Source organism: Rhinolophus hipposideros, assembly GCF_964194185.1.
Source record: "Rhinolophus hipposideros genome assembly, chromosome: 22".
Taxonomy (NCBI): domain Eukaryota; kingdom Metazoa; phylum Chordata; class Mammalia; order Chiroptera; family Rhinolophidae; genus Rhinolophus; species Rhinolophus hipposideros.
The window spans coordinates 2,789,657-2,807,810 of record NC_138068.1 but is presented as its reverse complement, the minus strand read 5'-3'; the positions used below and the strand labels follow the sequence as shown (position 1 = coordinate 2,807,810).

At 56.1% G+C, this 18,154-nt stretch overlaps 1 protein-coding gene across 3 annotated transcripts in view; it reads left to right on the top strand.

Moving 5' to 3' along the window:
* PHACTR3 (phosphatase and actin regulator 3) overlaps positions 1-18,154 on the top strand; it is a 165,937-nt gene that overhangs the window by 105,847 nt on the left and 41,936 nt on the right. For all 3 annotated transcript variants that reach the window (XM_081033805.1, XM_081033807.1, XM_081033806.1), the window contains exons 4-7: positions 2,894-3,076; positions 9,502-9,714; positions 13,097-13,271; positions 14,044-14,291. In XM_081033805.1, coding sequence (XP_080889931.1) covers positions 2,894-3,076; positions 9,502-9,714; positions 13,097-13,271; positions 14,044-14,291 — 819 coding nt within the window. The remainder of the gene's footprint in view (positions 1-2,893; positions 3,077-9,501; positions 9,715-13,096; positions 13,272-14,043; positions 14,292-18,154) is intronic.

Sequence of the window (18,154 nt, the reverse complement as noted above, 5' to 3'; positions counted from 1 at the left end):
AGCTCCCCCACCCCAAGCAGCGTTTCTTAGCAACGGCCCTGCCACCAGGGCTATTTTGGGAACTGTAACTTTTCATTGAACAAGATTATGAGCTGGAGCTCAGAGCACAGCCCAGAGAGGTCCTGTGCGTCCGCTAGGCTGTGAAAGAGGAATTCTGGGGCCGAGTGTTGGTGTGGAGACTGCTGAGTCGGGCTAAAGGCTGGAGACCTTTCCACGCTTCTTGTTTTTGTTCATGATGATGGAGAGGTCACTGTTGTTAACGACAGTCGTGGCAACGAAGGGCCCGTGCCTTCTCAGGTTCGGTGTTGCCACCCGGAAACAGCGGCGGCAGTCTCACCTAACGCAGTGCTGTTCACCTGAGACGGTCCTCGCGGAGCACACATCTGGCAGCAGCCACACCCGCGGTCAGTGTGGCTGTCCTCTCCAGTCTGTCACAAGGGCCAAGTAAGCTGGTGGCCGAGGTTGTCACCATCGTGTGTCCAGTGTGAGGAAACCAGTGAGGAGAAAGGCTCTGAACCTGTAGTTTTGAGTTTTGTGGCGTCTAGTTTTGGCCACTGGGGGAATTCTCTTGGCTTGTATCTCAGTCTTTTCCAAGGTTGGGGGTTGATTGGCCAACTGTAGCTCTGGGTCACATCTGGCCCAGAGCCTAGTTTTATAAGGCCAAGCTCAGAATGGTTTTTAAACTTAAAGGATTTTTGTAAAACTAAAAAACCAAAATGCCGTACAGACCCTAAGGCATATGCCCCACATAGCCTGACATATCTGCCCCTGTCTGGGAACAGGTTGTGGGCCCCTGGCCGGCCACACAGTCGGGCGGCGTGGCTGCAGAGCTGAGAGCGTCTTCCCCCCAGGTCTGCAGACTCTTGGCCTGGCTGGTTTTTCTGCCCGTCCCCGAGGAGACAGATGTCCAGCAGAGGGAACATGATGACAGCTCACGTCCCTCGGAGGGCCACACTCCAGCAGCCTGGCTTCAGTCCTGCGCGTGGGGAGGACACAGTCAGGGGGGCCTGTTGTTGGCACATGGCCACGTGGCCGGGGCCTCCTGGCCAGACCGTCACCTTATCACCCTCTCCCTCCCCATCCAAACTGTCATCGTGAACAGCAATAGTGACAATTGTAAGCACGTGTGTAATGTTTACTTCATGCCAGGCACATTGTGTTTATTTAATTCTTACAGCAGTGCCTTCAGGCAACTGGTGAGATTATTATCCCCATTTTATTGATGAGGTTGAGGCCCAGACATGGTTGCTGTGTGGGCACAAGATACCTCGTCTGTTTGCAGTGGGTGGGGTGCATACTTTGTGTCTAAGCAGGGCACTCTGGGGAGTGGAAGGGACACACAGCTGAAGGACACAGGGACAGCAGGGAGTGATCAGGAGTGACCTGGGCAGAGGGGGCCCCTGATTCAGAAACACGTCTGTCCTCCCCTCCCCCGCCATGATGGAGGCCGTCATGGGAGGAAGTTCTGCCGGGTCCGGGCTAGGCCTGTGTCCACACTGTGGCCTCCTGGCCCTGTGAACGTGTGCGGGTCACACTGCTCTCTGCCGTGGTAGCCTCCTTACGGGGCCACACGGGGGCTGTGACCTGTGTATCAGAGGGGGGCATTTTTATCAGCTGCTGAATCTCCTAGCCTGGACCTGCCCCCTGGGACTGTGGCCTGGACCAGTTATTAGTTCCCGAGCGCTGGGCTCCTCAGCAGTAAGAGTGACCCTGGGGTGACATCAGTCGAGGGACAGACCCTCAAAGGCTCCAGCAGCTGAGCCCCAAGTAAAGGGAGCCAAGGTGCTTCTGTCAGCCCTGCTAGTAGCCACATGTCATCCTTCTGAGGTGGCCGCCTGTCCACACGCCAGTCCTTGGTGCTGCCCCCATTTCTGGGCTCGTGAGCCACTGGGGGAAAGGGTCGTACTTATTACTCCCTGTCTTGCCAGGGTTGCGTGGCTCCAGACACACAAAGGGTGATTGAGAAATGTGAGCATAATGGGGGACCCAGGGTGGTGTGGTGGGTGCAGAGGCGAATCAGTCATCTGCAGCCACGATAATGCCGTGTCTTGTCACCTGCCTGGGTTGACCTTGGCTCTGCCCCACATGCCTCTCACCCCCAGCTGGCTGGCCGGGTGTGTCCTCAGGGTGCAGGTTAGGGGGACACGGGAGGAGCAGGCAGGAGTGTGCAAATCCTGGAAGCTGCTGCCACATCAATACTGCTGACATCTGTGGGGACAAAGCCCCAAAAAGCAGTTTCCAGGCTCTCGGCCTCACATAGAAAGGTGCTGGCTCGGGTAGTAAATGGCCATCAACTGTCATCAGATGGCCATCAGCTGTGGCTAGTTGGCCGTCAGCTGTAACCCGTAGGCCATTGGCCACTAATATAACGGCTGTGGCTATGCTAACAGAAAGGAATGGGGGCTAGCAAGAAGATGGTGGCTGAGCTAGCAAGAGCGGATTGCAGAGAGGCGGATGCCGCCAGTGAGACTATAGTGGCCTGACTCCCCTGCTTATGGCTCCGTGGGTGTTCCTTTTTGGCCTCACCATGTCCTGCGTTCTTATGTGGGGAGCAGGAGCTGAGACCCCGCCGACCATCCCGCACGACACATCCTACTGACCAAAGCAAGCCACAGGGCAGTGTGCAGGCTTAGGATGGGGTGCGGGGGTGGTGGGGGCGCCGTGCGGTCTCCCACAGGTGGAGTGAGAGGGCACAGGCAGGCAGTGGTACGCAGTGCAGGGGCCGAAGGGCGTCGTCATGCTCGGGGCTACCCTAGGAAGGCGGTGTGGACGCCTGGGGGCGCGGGGGAGGCGGCTGGTACCGCACCTGGGCCTGGGAAGGCACTTGGCAGGAATGAAAGCGCATAGGGAGGGACGGCGGGCAGGCTAGGCTGACAGCAGAATTTCTTTGCAGACGCTGAAAACAAAGCGTGCGGCCCTGACGGACGGCCCCGAGCTGCACAGAGTGAACCGTCCACTCCCAAGCAGGAGACACTGATTCTGGAAGATGCCCAGCTGGGAAGCCCTTTGGCCACCGGGACAGACCAGGCTTCTCCGGATGAGCCACTGTCCTCAGACACCCACTCAGACGATGCAGGTATTGGCCGGAGATGGGGCAGGGTTGAGCTGCTCCCAGGATGTCCATCAGCCTGGGTGGCAACTGGGGTCCCAGCCAGGCCCTGGGCAGCAGCTCTGGCAGGAGACCATCCTCAGGGGCACGCCACACCCCGGCCACGAGCTGCGCCACTCTCCACCGTGCGGAGGGGTTTCAGTGTCTGCTGGAGCGTTTTTCTCCTGTGTACTCCCAAGTCCGGCACAGCCAGTAAATGGAGAGGCTTACGGAGGCTCACAGGTGGCTCCCCCATACACCTTCCTCCCCGCAGACCTTTGCTTGTTCACTGGGAACTTCCGAGCAGACAATTCTCCCGCAAGGAGCCAGTGTGCAGTGGGAGGGTCTAAGCTGACCCATGACCATCGGGCAGATGGATATAGAGGGACCTTGCCAGCGGCCTAGGTCCCTCAGCAGTGGCTGCCTCCTCTGCAGGGCGTGGCCTCTTCAGTGTCTGCCGCATGGCGCCCTGCCGTGGTGGGTGCTGGTGAAGGCACAGCTGCCGTGCTCCTCCTGGGTGTGGGCGCTTCTCGCTGTTTCTCTGCCAGGTGTGATTGGTGCGCTGCTCCAAGCCTCCTTGGTCCCCTCTATTAAACGGGACAAACAATGGGGACTGTGTTTTTGGAGGGTGGGAGGAGCTTAGCACAGTGTCTGCCCCGTTAATTATTGCGGTGGTCGTCAGTGGTGGTTCTTATTTTGATTGACTAGACCAGGCCAGTTGCCAGCTGTGAGAAAGTGGAGGAGAAAGGGAAGAGTGGAGAGAAAGAAAAGCCTGAACCCAGCTAAGAAAACTGTGGGTGCCTGGAGACATCCCCACCTTGCTCCCTGACCTGTTAGCAGCGTTTTTAGAGAAATCTTCCAGAAGACCTCTCTATGGAGCTGGAAGCCCGTTCCCTAGTACAATTGCAGCCAGAAGTTTGCCAGGCCCGGTGCGGGGGCTGGAACTCGAACTGTCTCCACAAGTGTGGGAGGTTGGAAAGCCAGGCCATGAGGACAGGCCCGCTGGGGCTTCTGGGGCCGGCCGTGTCACTGCTTCACATCTGTCCTTGCTGCCTCCTCTGCCAAACAAGACTCACCTGTGCTTCTTGCCGTGGCCCCTGTCACAGTGGCCCCCCAGCATTTGTAGGTACCTGCCAAGAGGGGGTGGCTGTGCCTCTCTGGTTTCCCTCCAACTTGGGGACACAGGAGGTTGGGGTCGAAAAAGTCGTGGCCCTTGCGACGGTCCTGGCCTCTCACAGCGGCCCTCTGGGCAGGCCCGTGTCCCAGTGTCCCCCAGGCATCTCACTTCAGTCTGGGGGGAGGTTGGCGTGACTCTCATGGCTGGTGAGGCGTTGTCCTCCACCTGTGTCCTTGCCGCTGGGTGCTGCCCTTGGCCACGGAGCCTGCCGCTCTGCTGGGGAGCTGCCTGGCCTCCTGCTGGCACCTGGCGCCTCTCCCTGGCAGGTTCTTTCTGCTTGCTCAGCCTTGAGCAATGTGCCTGCTCTCAACACCCATCTAACATCAGGCGAGCTCTCCATCCAGATGGTTTGGGGACGGGTTTGAGAGCAGGCTTGGTTTGTTGAGAGCACGCACTTGTATGCAGGACCTTCTTGTGGGTGGGATGTGCTGTTGAGTCTGGGGTCACGGCGGTTAAACGGTCTGGGTCTCATCCTCCCAGAGTGATGGGAAACGGTGGGCTTCAGTGACTTCTGCTCCCAGGTCCGGGCCCACACTGGGGTGTGCACGTGACCTGAGCCTCTGCTGAGCGTTTCAGTGGGTGAGCAGCGACCTCTACTGGTCAGGACAGGCCAAGGACAGCCCGAGGGAGCGATCCCACTGGCAGGGAACATGCAAAGCTCACCCTGTCTTGGTTTTTTTGGGGTGTGTTTTTTTTTAATTCGATTACAACATTTGGGACTTGAACGGATGTTAAAGTTTTAGTTGTGCGACAAGATTGCAAACTATAATGGTAGCTACACACACTTATGTGAGGTGCAGAGAAAGATGTCGGCTTAGAAAGGAGATGTTGCAAACCAGCAGCAGAGCCCGTGGAGCCCTCCGACAGGTCAGGGACGTGCGGGGGTCACTGTGTCATGAGCATAATCAGTTCTGTGAGAGAAGTAGGAGCACGGTTTTGGAGACAGTTGCTGGTGTGTTGAGTCCCAGGGCCCTCGGGGGGGACACATATTCCACTCTGGACTAGGGGGATGGAGGGACGCCTGTGGGCCTAACTCAACCCCAGACATGTCTTCTGCTGTGGGCACTAGCTGCATGGCTATTTAAATGAATTAAAACTAAGTAAAATTAAAGTTCAGATCCCAGTGACACCAGCCACTTGTCAGCTGCTCACTGACCCTATGTGGCACGTGGCTACTGTAATGAACAAGGAGGAAACGTTCGTATCGTCTCCGAAAGTTCCTTTGCAGCACGAGGGTGAGAGGTGCACAGCAAGGGGAGCTTTTGCTGTTTGGATTGGCCAGTCCTTCCAGAGTTTTCTGTATCACCAGAGACTCTATGACCCGCAAAGCCAGAGCCCTTTACAGAACGTGTTTGCTGACCTCTGGTTTGGAGAATGGATTTGGGGCAGAGTGGGAAGCAGACGAAGGGGCCTGGAGGCTGCCAGACACTGTTGCTGAGTTCCAGGCAGAGGCCTTGGCAGCTGACACTGGGAGGATAAGTGGACGTTTCTGAGAAATAATTTGGAAGGAGAGCACACTGTGTCTATGCATGAATTAGACAGAAGCGGCGGAGTGCAAGGTGGAGAGGACCAGAGCGGGACCGAGCATTGTGTCCAGTCTGGCTGCAGAGCGGGAGGCGGGTGGGCCGTGCAGAAAGCCTGGTGCAGGTGGGGCTGTGTGTTGGTGAATGCCATGTCCACAGCGCTTAGAACAGGGCGTGCGCCCCACGTTGCTCCAGGACAGTTTTGAGATGGACGGAAAGATGGATTAGTAAAAGAGGAGGGGTTACTCACGGGAAATCAAGAGATGGCTTGGGATCTGTTTCATTTTACCTATTTGACTTCAGATGGAAATGAAAAGTGGCCAATCGTGAATGAATCTGGAGTTCTGAAGAAAGGTCAAGTGTTGACAGAGATGGGATTGATTCTGAAGCCAGAGAACTGGGTGGGATCTGCAGCGAGAGAGAGAGATGGAGAAGAGGACCATGAGCTGAGTCCCGGGTCCTGGGGCAGCCCAGGTGGGGCCTGTGAGAGGCTAAGCAGGTGTGGCCAGCATGGCAGGAGGGAACCAGGGCAGAACCTGGAAAGTGTGGTGTCCATAAGCGCAGAGGAAAGTGTTAGAGATACACAGACTGAAGGATTCAGACAGTGCACCTGCTCGGGCAGACCCAGGGGTGGGGACCCTGACCCTGCGCTGCTCTGTCCCCCTCTTATCCCTTCCCTGGCTGACACTTCTGTGGAGTCCAGTTGAAACACTGCCTGCCTTGTCCAGACTCCTGGGCCCATGGCAGGAGGGAGGACCCAGGCCCGTGCTGTGAGAGGGTGTCCCAGCCGGGGCTCTCACCGTGGGCCTTCACCAGGTGGGTGCCACAGTGCCCCCCTTCAGAAATCTAAATAGTGTCTACCTCAGGCAGTGGTTCTCAGCTGTGGGCACTTCGCCCTCCTCCCCAGGGCACATTGGGCAGTGTCTGGAGACATTTTTGGTTGTCACAACTGGGAAGAGTTACTTGTCTTCTGGATAGAGGCCAGGATGCTGCTAAACCTCTTAGAGGGCAGCCCCTGACAGCAGGGCATTGTCTGGCCCAACATGCCGGCAGAGTAAGGCTGAGAACCCCTGACCTAGGACGAGAGGGAGACACATCTGTGTTCCACAATAATACTTTTATCTCTGGCAGGATGGCCCCTGAGCATCCAAAGTCAGATAATGCTCTGTTGCAATGCTCCAACAGTTTCTTCCAAGCTCATGTAAGCCCCCCGTCCATCACGACGGGCAGGATCAGGTATTTTATACACAAGTTTGTGCAGATGAGGAGACCAAGGCTCAGAGAGGTGGAGACCAGGTCACATGTCTGGAAATGAGTCAGACACAACAGAGGCAGGTGATGGTTGTGGGAGAATGGTGTGCTGGAGGCCAGGTGAGCCATTCCTGTGCCATCTGTCTCTCCCAAAACTGTGATTTGGAAACATGCTGGATGCCTAGGGGACAAAAACTGAGACTGGATAGAGTCCCGCGAGCTCAAGCCAGCCCTACGCCTGCTGCTTCCTGCTGCGGGCCTGGGCTGGGGAGCCATGTCCCAAGGATTCGTGTCACTGCCTTATTTATGTGAGACAGGAAGCCCAACGAAGTGCTAGGACTGGTGCCCACATGGAGAAAAAGAACATTTCCACGCTCACCTATGGCTTAACAAGGAAAGCACACAACTATTTTTCCCTAGAAGGCACAAAATGTTTATTTTAATGTTGTTAGTACAAAACTTAAGTAAAACCATCCGAATCGTAGACTCTTAGAAGTTATAGGTTACAGTTCATAGGACATAACACTAGTCTTGAAGTCTAGCAGTCTTGCAAACTCCTATTAGCAAATAACATGTTTGAGGGCAGTTTTATACGTATCGGTAGTGACAGTAATAACGAAAAACAGCACTGTCTTGTGGGCATCCATGCATGGCCGGATAGTCATGTGACGTGAGGCAAGGAGCACCCAGAGCTTCTCAGTTCACACTGACGTCATGATGCCCAGCTGAGGCTGCCTTTGGCAGGGGTGGGGGAGGGGCACGTTCTTTCTCAGCTTTTGCTCAGCAGGAGTTGGGAGGGCCAGCCCTTCTGAGGCAAAGACGACATTTCCATGAGCTTCACAAGAGAAAGGGCCTGGCCGGAGAGGTTTTCAACTTTCCAGCAGGAACAATAAAAGAACAGAAGTGGTGCCAACTAGTGGGGACACAAGGGGGAGGCAGCGTTTGCTTCTACAGTTTCCATGGACGCTCCTTAAGGGCAGGGTCCCCTGCCTCCGTCAGCGGTGTTTTCAGCACCGCGGACAGCGCCCTGCCCACAGTGAGGCGTCCAGTGTGACTCCCTGGTGGGTGGATGAGTCCCACGCAGTGAGTTTAGGACCAGCTCTGTGAAGCGGTTCCCTGAGGGTACAGCTTGTTTGTTCCTCCTCAGGTGGTTGTAAAAATGAAACAGCACAGGCCTGGGCACCTGGGGTGGGGTCTAAGAGGGCGGGGACTGCTGGGGTCCCAAGGAGGGAATGGGAGGCTGCCTCTTGTGTCAGGGAGGAAGGAAGGAAGGGGCCTCAGGACGGTGGATTTGTGTTTGAGTCAGAAATCAGAGGGGAGCCCCTGTCTGATAACCTCAGTTTCCCCTGTGAATCTGCAGGTGAGGCTGCGTGGGGGGTGGGGCGGGAGGTGAGATGCTGGGGGTGTAAAAGAACCAAGAAAGGTTTGGAGCAGAGTGACGGCAGGATGGAGGCAGAGCTGGGGGCCCTGGCGGGTGGTGGTCCTGAGAGGGCCGGGACTGAGGCTTGTGTGTCATCCTTTTTTTTCCAGCAGCTCTCGGCACAGGTGGGAACCAGTGGATCCAGGCTTCAGCCAGAGATGGGGTTTTAAGAGTTAAATGAAGAGGAAGTGAGGCAGAGGCCATGGGGGGTGGTATGGGTGAGATTGCTGCTCTGAGGGACAGTGGACCGCGAGCTGGATAAAGAGACAAGTGGGAAAGGAGAGGGTTGATGGATTGGAAGGAAGCAGAGGGGTAGACAGGCTGGAGGGCAGTGCTCAAGGCAGGAGAGGAGCGGTTCTGGGGAGCCTGAGCCAGCTGCTGAAAGCAGAGGGGATGGGGGCTCTGGGTGGGCTGAGCCTTCCTCAAAGCCTGACCTCCCTGTCCCTGCCCACCACGCAGCTGGCTGGCGCCTCAGGGCACGGGGCTGCTGCACATTGGACGTGTAATGTCAATAGCTGCTGAATTTGGGGGTCTGCAATGGGCCAGGCAGGCACACATCTCAGGGTCACTTCTGGTTTAAGCTTCACAGCAAGACTGGAGGGACTTCTGTTACTACTCCGATGGCATGTGTGGGTAAATGGAGCACAGAGAGGTTTAGTAAGTTATCCAAGGTCATGGAGAAAGTGCAGGGGCCGACTGGAGCCCAGGTGTGCGTGATTCCAAAACCTGTGATCTTGGCCGCCACGCCCAGACGAGGCAGGAGCTTTGGCACCATCTATGGCGCGAAAAAGGGGTGGAATCACTCAGGCTCTTGAAATGATTCTCCTCCCTCCTCCCTCTCTTCCTCCTCCTCTCTCTGCCTCTGACGTTCTGTTGATAGTTGAACTCACAGGAAGTCAGGTGTGTATGTGAAGTGACCCTTTTACATCCCGCTCTGAGGAAACAACCCCACCCGGCCACAGCGCCCTTGCTCCCCTCACTCACATCCGCCCCAATCAGAGGAACCGTGGTTTGTGAACACTTTGTTTTGTCTTTGACCCAGCCAAGATGCCGTCAGCATCCAGAGGTGAAGAAGCAGACACCGCCGGCAGCCTTCCGCCTACCACGGATGAGTCCTCTCAAGCCTTAGCTGGGTCCGACTCCCTGGACAGTCCTCCCAGAACCCTGGAGAGGTCCGTGGGACAGCTCCCCAGCCCCCCTCTGCTGCCCACCCCACCGCCCAAGGCCGGCTCCAAAGCCACGAAAAATGTCACAGGTGGGTCCGCACATATCACCCATCCACCCACCCATCTTCCTCCCTCCTTCCCTCCCTCCCTCCATTCCTTCCTTCCTTCCTTCCTTCCTTCTTTCCTTCCTTCCTTCCTTCCTTCCTTCCTTCCTTCCTTCCTTCCTTCCTTCCTTCCTTCCTTCCTTCCTTTCTTCTTTCCTTTCCTTTCCTTCCTTCCTTCCTTCCTTCCTTCCTTCCTTCCTTCCTTCCTTCCTTCCTTCCTTCTTTCCTTTCCTTTCCTTCCTTCCTTCCTTCCTTCCTCCAATGCTTCAGCCAGTCCTGATTGGGCTCCCACTGTTCACCCTCTTTGCTTCTGTGACTCAGGCTTTGGACAGGTGTAGGGGGTACAACTGGAGGCAGGGGGGCCTGTTCTTAGCGAGGACCTTTGGTCATCAGACCACTCAGGCTCCCTCAAGCAGACCAGCCAGCCCCCCGCATGAGGACTTTCTGTCTGTCTGGGTGTTTAGGTGCCCTTCTGTTCTTGCTTCTCTCTCTTTCATTCTCTCTCTCCCCTTCGTCCTTCCCTCCCTCTCTCAGCCTCTCCCTGTCTCTCTGCTCATCTCTGTTTCACCAATTCATTCTCAAGTGAACTCTGTCCAGCAAGGTAGAGCCAGAAAATTAACACCAGACTGTAGTGTGGTGGCCAGAGAGGGGAGTGTAGCTGGGCAGAGGCCCCCACTTCTGCAGCTTTGGCTACATTGCCTGAAAAATCCCAGAAGTTGGGGCATTTACTTTCCAAGCCTGGGTGTCTCTTCCCCCATCACTGCTGGAGATTGGAGACACTGCTGGTCTCGGGGAAAAAGCAAGCCCTTCACGACGAGGAGATTGTTTTTGAGAGTAAGTCCTGCATGCTGCCTTGGAGGGTGTGAAGATGACCGTGGTTAGCAGAGTCCAGCGGTTCTGCCCCACCCCTGACCACCACCCAGACGACTAGGACTTACCCTTTGTCGAGTGCGCTCCAGCCCCCACCACTCCAAGGAGGCCCCAGGCCACACGGCCCCTTCAGAAGCCATGTGTCAGCCCCTAGGGGACACGGGCCCGATTTGCAGTGGAGGAAACTGGGCCTCAGGAGGCTCCAGCAACTTGTCCCAGGTCCCCCAGCTGAGGAGACTGTACCCCAGTTCTGGGCCCAGAGCTCATACTCCCGCCCCCAGTCCCCGCGCTGCTCTCCCTTCTGGAATATTCTTTTCCCTCACCTCACCTGGTCAGTGCCCGTGCCTTCCTGTCCCTTCTTCAGTAGCCACACGTGCCTGGCCTTGTGGCATTTGCCACATCATTTCACCATGTGTAGTGAGTTGAGCAGTGTCCCCTCAAAGTTCACATCGAAGCAGAATCGTAGAACGTGACCTTCCTCGGAGAAGGGTCTTTACAGACACAGTTAGAGAAGGGTTGAGATGCCGTCGTGCTGGGTTACGGTGGCCCCGCGTCCAATGACAGTGTCCTTAGAAGAGACACAAAAGGACACACAGAGAGGATGTGAAGAGCAGGCAGACATGGTAGTGACATGTCTACAAGGCAAGGGACACCAAGGACGCCGGCAGCCACCAGAAGCTGGGAGAGCGGCCTGGGACGGTTTCTCCCTCACGGCCCCCAGGAAGCACCCACCCTGCCGACACCTTGATTTCCAGCTTCTGGCCTCGAGAGCCGAGAGAGGATCAATGTGTGTTGTTCTGAGCCAGCCAGTTTGTGGCACGTTGTTCCAGCAACTCCAGGAACCGAAACCTCCCCATCTGTAGGATTATTTCTCCATCTCCACTGCCTCCCCAGACAGCCCCATGGCGGCCACGTCTCTGCGTTCCCCATCACAGCCCCGTGCCTGGCATATAGCAGGTGCCCGTTGAGTGAGGGTGCCAGTGACCAAAGCCACAGATGGGCGCTCTGAACCCCTCTCTGCTTCCTGCATCTCTCTACATCTCTGGGAATGCGTCAAAGTATGCGCCTGAGGGTCACGGCCACATAGACTAGAGTAAGAGTTTTGAGGCAACCTGATGCTGTTTGGCGTCTTGGTCGTGTCTGTGTGATAACCCCCCTTTCCACCCACTGAAACTTGGGGCAGCTGGAGCTCCATTGGTTTGGGCGCCGTTCACTGGGCTGTGTTCTGGCTGCTGTGGAATTGCTTCTGGGCCCTCGGTGACTCAGCCCGGGGCTTGGGAAGATCAGCATGCGCGCTTCATGTCACGTGACTCCTCCACATTTTCCCATGTCCTGAATTCTGGGTCGCGGGGCCTGTGGCTCGGCTCCTCTGACTTCCACCCTCCCCTCAGGAGCTCAAGGTCTTGACCCTCAGGGTCAAGGGGCTCCAGAACACTCATTGGCCATGTCATCAGCTCATCTGGGGACTGGGTTAGGAGCAGAGGGGACAGGCGGATGGCTGTGAGCTTTGGGCTTCGGCCTGGATCTCTCACAGACTACATTTGGGAGCGTTTATTTTCTCCACTGTCTCTCATTCACTTTTCCTTTTAGGGAAATGTTTGCCTTATAACGTGAATGGTAGATGGCAGCAGAGCTGGAGAAGGGCCCCTCAGCTGGACTTTCTTGGGGCCCAAGGGGACAGTGCACAAGCTGAGTCCCCACTGGGTGCTTTCTTGTCTGAGACGCACAGTGGGCCCGCCACGGGCTTCCTCACCCCTCGTTCCCCCAGATTTTAGGGCATCTCCTGCCCCCAATTCCCACCTCAGGCTTGCTTTGCTGGGTCTGCGTGGTGCTTAGTGTTTTATAAGATGGGTGCCACCATGGTTAAGATAGTGAAATATGTTTAAGTGTTAGATGGTTGTATGTATAGAAGTATAGGAAAGTGTTTACCTTTAATCCACATTTCTGGCTTCTCTTGCAAAGTCCTCATATCTGGCAGCCCTGAGTCACAGCGGCCCCATTAAGACGGACCAGTGCTCCTCTGTTTGCTGGAGCTCCCTCCCCTCCTAGCAGTATGAAGCACAGGACGCGCCTCGACTCCCCTGTGTTTCAGCGGCCTGGACCCTGTGTGAGGTATCCCTCAGGGCAGCCTTTCGCCCCGGCCCAGCTGGGTGACGGCTCCCTGTGTGGAGGCCCCATGGTCTCTGCCAGCTACACCTGGAGTCACGCTGCCGGACCCATCCCAGCCCCGTCACCTGCTGGAGGTGGACTTCTGAACCTCAGTTTCCTCATCTGAGAAATGGGAGCGACACACGGTCCCTTGGGCAGGTCATGAGCTCAGCTAAGCAGCACTTGTTACGTGTGTCCGTGCGTGATGGATAGTGGTCCACAGACCCCGGGGCATCGGTGGTCGCCTGGCCATGGGCCTGTGTCCTCTCTGCCCCACGGCTCGTGTCTCAGCAGCGCCCTTCCCCCCTTTCCCGCACTCACGTTCTTGTGGGCCTCTCTCGCTCCCCAGGCCAGGCCGCACTCTTCCAAGGCTCTGGCGGGAAGAGCACGGACCCTCCCCTCCGAGGACAGATTTCCACACCCACGGCGTCTCCTCATCTCACCACTGTCCACCGGCCGCTGCCCCCGAGCCGTGTCATCGAGGAGCTGCACAGGGCGCTGGCCACCAAGCACCGCCAGGACAGGTGAGGCCCTCGCCCTCCCAGGGGAGACCTGTGTGCCCGGACTCCAGCCCGGCCAGCCTCAAGGGGTGCACTGTGCAGTCACCCAGGGCTGGGCTCAATTCTCTGCTGTCGCCACCTTGAAATTCTTCATCATTTTTGAACAAGGGACCCTGCATCTCTGTTTTGCACTGGGCTCTGCAGCTGGTCTTGGTTGCCACATTCTGCGAGGGGGCAGGGGTTGGGTGGGGGTGGGGTGGGGTGTGTGCACCGTGGATCCCAGAGGACCCCGGTGGGATGGGCACTCATGAGAGACTCACGAGGGAGGGCGCCTCGAGTTTTCATCAGGAAAGAGAGGTGTGCCTGTCCCGAAGGCTTCCTCTGGTCTTGTTGGTCTCATGCCTCATGGAGTGTGAAGGAGAAGCTGCTTGTTGGAGAGCAAAGCAGGTGAAGGGACACACATAGGGTTTGGAGGAGATGCCAGACAAAGTGCCCTTCTCAGGCCTTGGAAGTCCTGAGACATGGCTGGTTGAGCAGTTGCCGTGCTCAGTTTGGGCAGATTTTATTACACATGTGTCTGCTATTGGAAACAGCACGTTCTCAACACCATGGGTCTTAGACTCGAAGCCGTGTGTGCTGGTGGCACTTTGTGTCCTGTAGACTTGGGACCGACGCCGAGAAGCTGTGCGTACTGGGGGGCCGTCTCTGCAGTGTCCATCATGGACCCCTCACTGGGCTTTGCTGGGTTTCCAGGTGAAGGGGACAGCGTCTAATCCCGGTTACCGTTTTGGTTCAGTTTTCAAGGGAGGGACAGTAAAGGGTCCCCGAAGAAGCGTGTAGATATCCGCCTATCGAGAACGTCCAGCGTGGAGCGGGGCAGGGAGCGGGAAGAGGCCTGGAGCTTCGATGGGGCCTCGGAAAGCAAGAAGAGCGCGGCCAGCGAGTCGGAGGAGAACAAGGAAAACTTGCTCGTGAACTCCGAATTCCAGGACGACCTGCTTCTGTACCAGGACGAGGAGGCCCTGAACGCCTCCATCATCTCCGGTGAGCACGGGGCTGCAGGATATCCCGGCTGCCGAGCGGGCGTTCCCAGGAGGTCCTGCCTCTGGGGAGGGCTGGAGTCTGCGTGTTTGGGGGTGGCACTCCTGCCACCAGCATGGAGGCAGGACAGGGCAGGGGCTGCACCCGGGAGTGCTGGAGGGAGTCTCACCTCCAGAGATGGGCAGGGGTGCATGCAGACGGACTCGGGGCGCCGAGTAGGAAGCACCGGAGGACCTGGCTTCATTTTGAAAATTGCACGTTCACTTTCCTGTGTGTTTGAAACAACATGAATGTGGCTCCGCAAATGACTTTGAGAGGACGCTGTCTGGGATGACATGGCAGAAAGGAGAACAGGTGGTCGGTCCTCCGGTGTCTGGTGTTCGGAACGTGTGGCCCAGAATGCCAGCAGGAAAGCGAGAGCGGGTGGGAGGCGAGGTTTCCAGTGGCCACCCCAGAAGTGGCACAAATGCTTGTCCAGGGCCACACATCACAAGGCCCTTGGAAGTCCAGCTCCGTATCTGTCCTCACAACACCTTCTTAAGGTCACAGTCTGTCCTACCCTTGAGGACTTGGGGGCTCAGGGAGCCAGAGCATTGTAGACAGCCCCTTGACAAAGGGAAAGGGGGTGCAGGCCACGAGCAGTGAAAGCAGGGGTTCACTGTGCGCCCACACAGGCTGTGCTGAGCTGCGCTGTCACTCACGGGAGGGGCCCGGGTGGACGCTGTAGGCCTTTCAGGGAGGGTTCCTATCACTGAACCATTGTTCTTCCTGGAGGCATCTCCTGGTGACTGTCACTGCCCTGGGCAGAGCGTGGGCCCTCTGCAGCGGGGCCAGCCCGCCTGCTTCCGATGGGACCTGCCATAGGACAGAGCTGGCTCCCTGCCCCTGTGCCCGGGCAGGTCCCCACGTCTCACCTCCATTGCCTCCCTGATCAGATCAAACACACTCGTCCTCGGCATTTAGGACAACACAGTAAATGTCCTTCGTCGCGTGGGCACAGTGGTAATTTCACACTCATTTTTGTCATCATCTCACTGTCATCTGTCTGCCCACTGACATGTCAATTATCTGATTACTTTACCTAATTTATGTGTTTGACGGTTGTCTGCACAAGGGACAGTGCCAGCATGTCTGTGCCCCTCATCCACACAGAGCCTGGCTCGAAGTTACCGTCACAAAGCAGCTGCTGCATGAATGGCTTTCAATGCTGCCTGCAGCGCCCACGGGTCCCCATTCATTCTTCTAGCCCAGGACCCCGAGCAGCAGGGGTCTCTCCTCTCTGCTGACTTGGCACCTCTACCTGAGGGCTCCTGGGGGTGGCTGAGCGGATGCTCCAAGTCTTGCCCACAGCTCCAATCCCAGACTGTGCCCGGCCCTGTAAATGGTGCCCCTGACCTTCCTGTGGTTACTTTAATGCCCTCTTGACTTTGCCCCTGACGTGCAGGTGGCCATAAGGGGGATTAAAGGGTGCCGTGGCTGTAAAGTATGAATAGTGAAAGTGCAGGCAGCCCTTGTCCCGGCCTGGCTGTCACGTGGAAGAGGAGCCATTTCTGCCTTCCTCTGTGGTTTTTCCAGGTGTGGGTCAAAGCTCAGTCTCTTGTTACTTGACTCTTACAACCTGGTGCCCTCAACTGACCCTGGAGTCTGGTCACACTGTGGTGGGACAGGAGTGCAGGAAGGGTAGAACTCAGTCGAAACTCAGCAGTCGATAACATGCCCAGCTCGACCCCGTGCTGTGCTTGGGGACACACTGCACTTACTGTATTTGCAAACCCCGAGCAAAGCTTCCCCTCCGCCTGGGGCCTTCTGTGGGCACCAGTGTTTGAGGCTCAAGGTCAAAGCCTCACACTCAACGCTGAGAACACCCGGTTGCACACAGATCTACCTGAAAAGTCCTGCCTTCTGCAAATTGAGACTCTGGGTGCTAGTCCTGCATCCATAGTCTGGGGCCCCTGAACCCCTGCAATCGAGTCCAGAAAGCAGGTTCTTTGCTTTTCTCACCTGCTCAGATGTGTCCATAACTCCCACACTGCTATGAATCGCGGAGATAAAAATGCTTGGAGGAAAAAATTCAATATTGGTTATAGAAGGAGTCTATAAATAAAATGTTGCTTTGGGAGGAGGAGAAGTCACAGTAGGAAAGACTCATAAGAGTGTTTCTCTTGGCCCAGCAGGATACGGGAATGGATCAGATGATATTGGCTTCTCTCGAGTTCAAACCCTGCTTCCTCTGTTACGGCTGGTTCGTTATTTGTGAATCTCTGTGGTGCTGAAGCAGAAAAGTGCCAGGCAGTAGATTCATCCATTATTAATCATAAGTGCTGCAGTGCTGCTTATTTATTTATTTACCCGCCTAATGGTAAATAAATAAAACGTCAGGTGCGAAGTCAAGAGGGCATTCAAGTAACCACAGGAAGGTGGCTGACGGAGCCTCTGCAGGCCTGGTCTTGTCCCATGACCACTTCGAGGAAACTTTATCAAACGTCTTGTCACCTGGAATTCTCTAATAGTCGGCAGCACACGTATCCACATTAGAATTTAATTTCTGGGGCTGCTGGCGGCTCCGTCCAAGCAGGCCTGCCTTGTGCATCAGCTGGAAGGGCGTCCTTCCAGCTGCTCACCCAGTTGTGGCGAAAACACATTTGAGTTAGTCTAACGGTTGGATTTCCACGTGGCGCAAATATGACATCGTGATCGATGCAGAAAGGTGCGTTACAGGCCGCGTGCTTAGGCCTCGCGCTGGACACCCCCTCTGGCAGTGTGTAAACGACTCCCACCATACGCTTGCACACGCACGTGCCCACACACACGCACCTTTATGTGCACGTGCAGTGGGCGCCAGGTAAAAACAGGAAGTGGGGACATTCTCAAATCCATCAAAAGTAATTTTTTAAGATTTTGTTTTTCAGAGCAGTTTTAGGTTCACAGCAAAATGAAGAGAAAGGTGCATAGATTTCCCGTATTCCCTGTGCCCCCCATACCTGTATAGCCCCCCACCCCCATTATCAACGTCCCCACTAGATAGGACGTTTGTTAAAGTAGATGAACCTGTGTTCACACGTCATCATCAGCCAGTCTGTAACTGACATTACGATCACTCTTGGTGGTGTACTTCCCACGAGTTTGGGCAAAGGTATGATGTCATGTCCCCACCACTACAGTGTCACACAGAGTAGTTCACTGTCCTAAAAGTCCCCTGTGCCCCCTGTCCATCCCTCCCCCCTCAACCCCGGGCAACCCCCGATCTTTTTCTGTCTCCTTGGTTTTGTCTTTTCCAGAAGGTCGTGTAGTTGGAATCACACGGGTGCAGCCTTTTCAGATTGGCTTCTCTCGCTTAGTCACGTGCATTTAAGGTTCCTCCGTGTCTTTTCATGGCCCGGTGGCTCATTTCTTGTTAGTGCTGAGTAACATTCCACTGTCTGGATGGACAGTTTGCTTATCCATCACCCACTGGAGGACATCCTGGTGGCTTCCAACTTCTGGCGATTGTGCATAAAGCTGCCGTAAACGTCCGTGTGCAGGTTTCGTGTGGACAAGCTTCCAGCTCCTTCGGGTAAATACCAAGGAGCCTGATTGCTGGATCCTAGGAGTATGTTTAGCTCTGTAAGAAACCGCCAAACTGTCCTCCAAAGCGGCTGCCCCGTTTGCTTTCCCCACAGTGACTGAGGGTCCCCGTGGCCCCACGTCCCCGCTGGTGTGTGGTGTTCGTGCTCGGGGTCGTGGCCGTCCTGACAGGGGTGCAGGGCTGTCGCGTTGCCTTAATTTGCGTTTCCCTGATGACGAGATGGGGAGCATCTTCTGTGCTTATTTGCCATCTGTGTGTCTTCTTGGGTGAAGGATTTGTTTAGGTCTTTGGCCCATTTTTT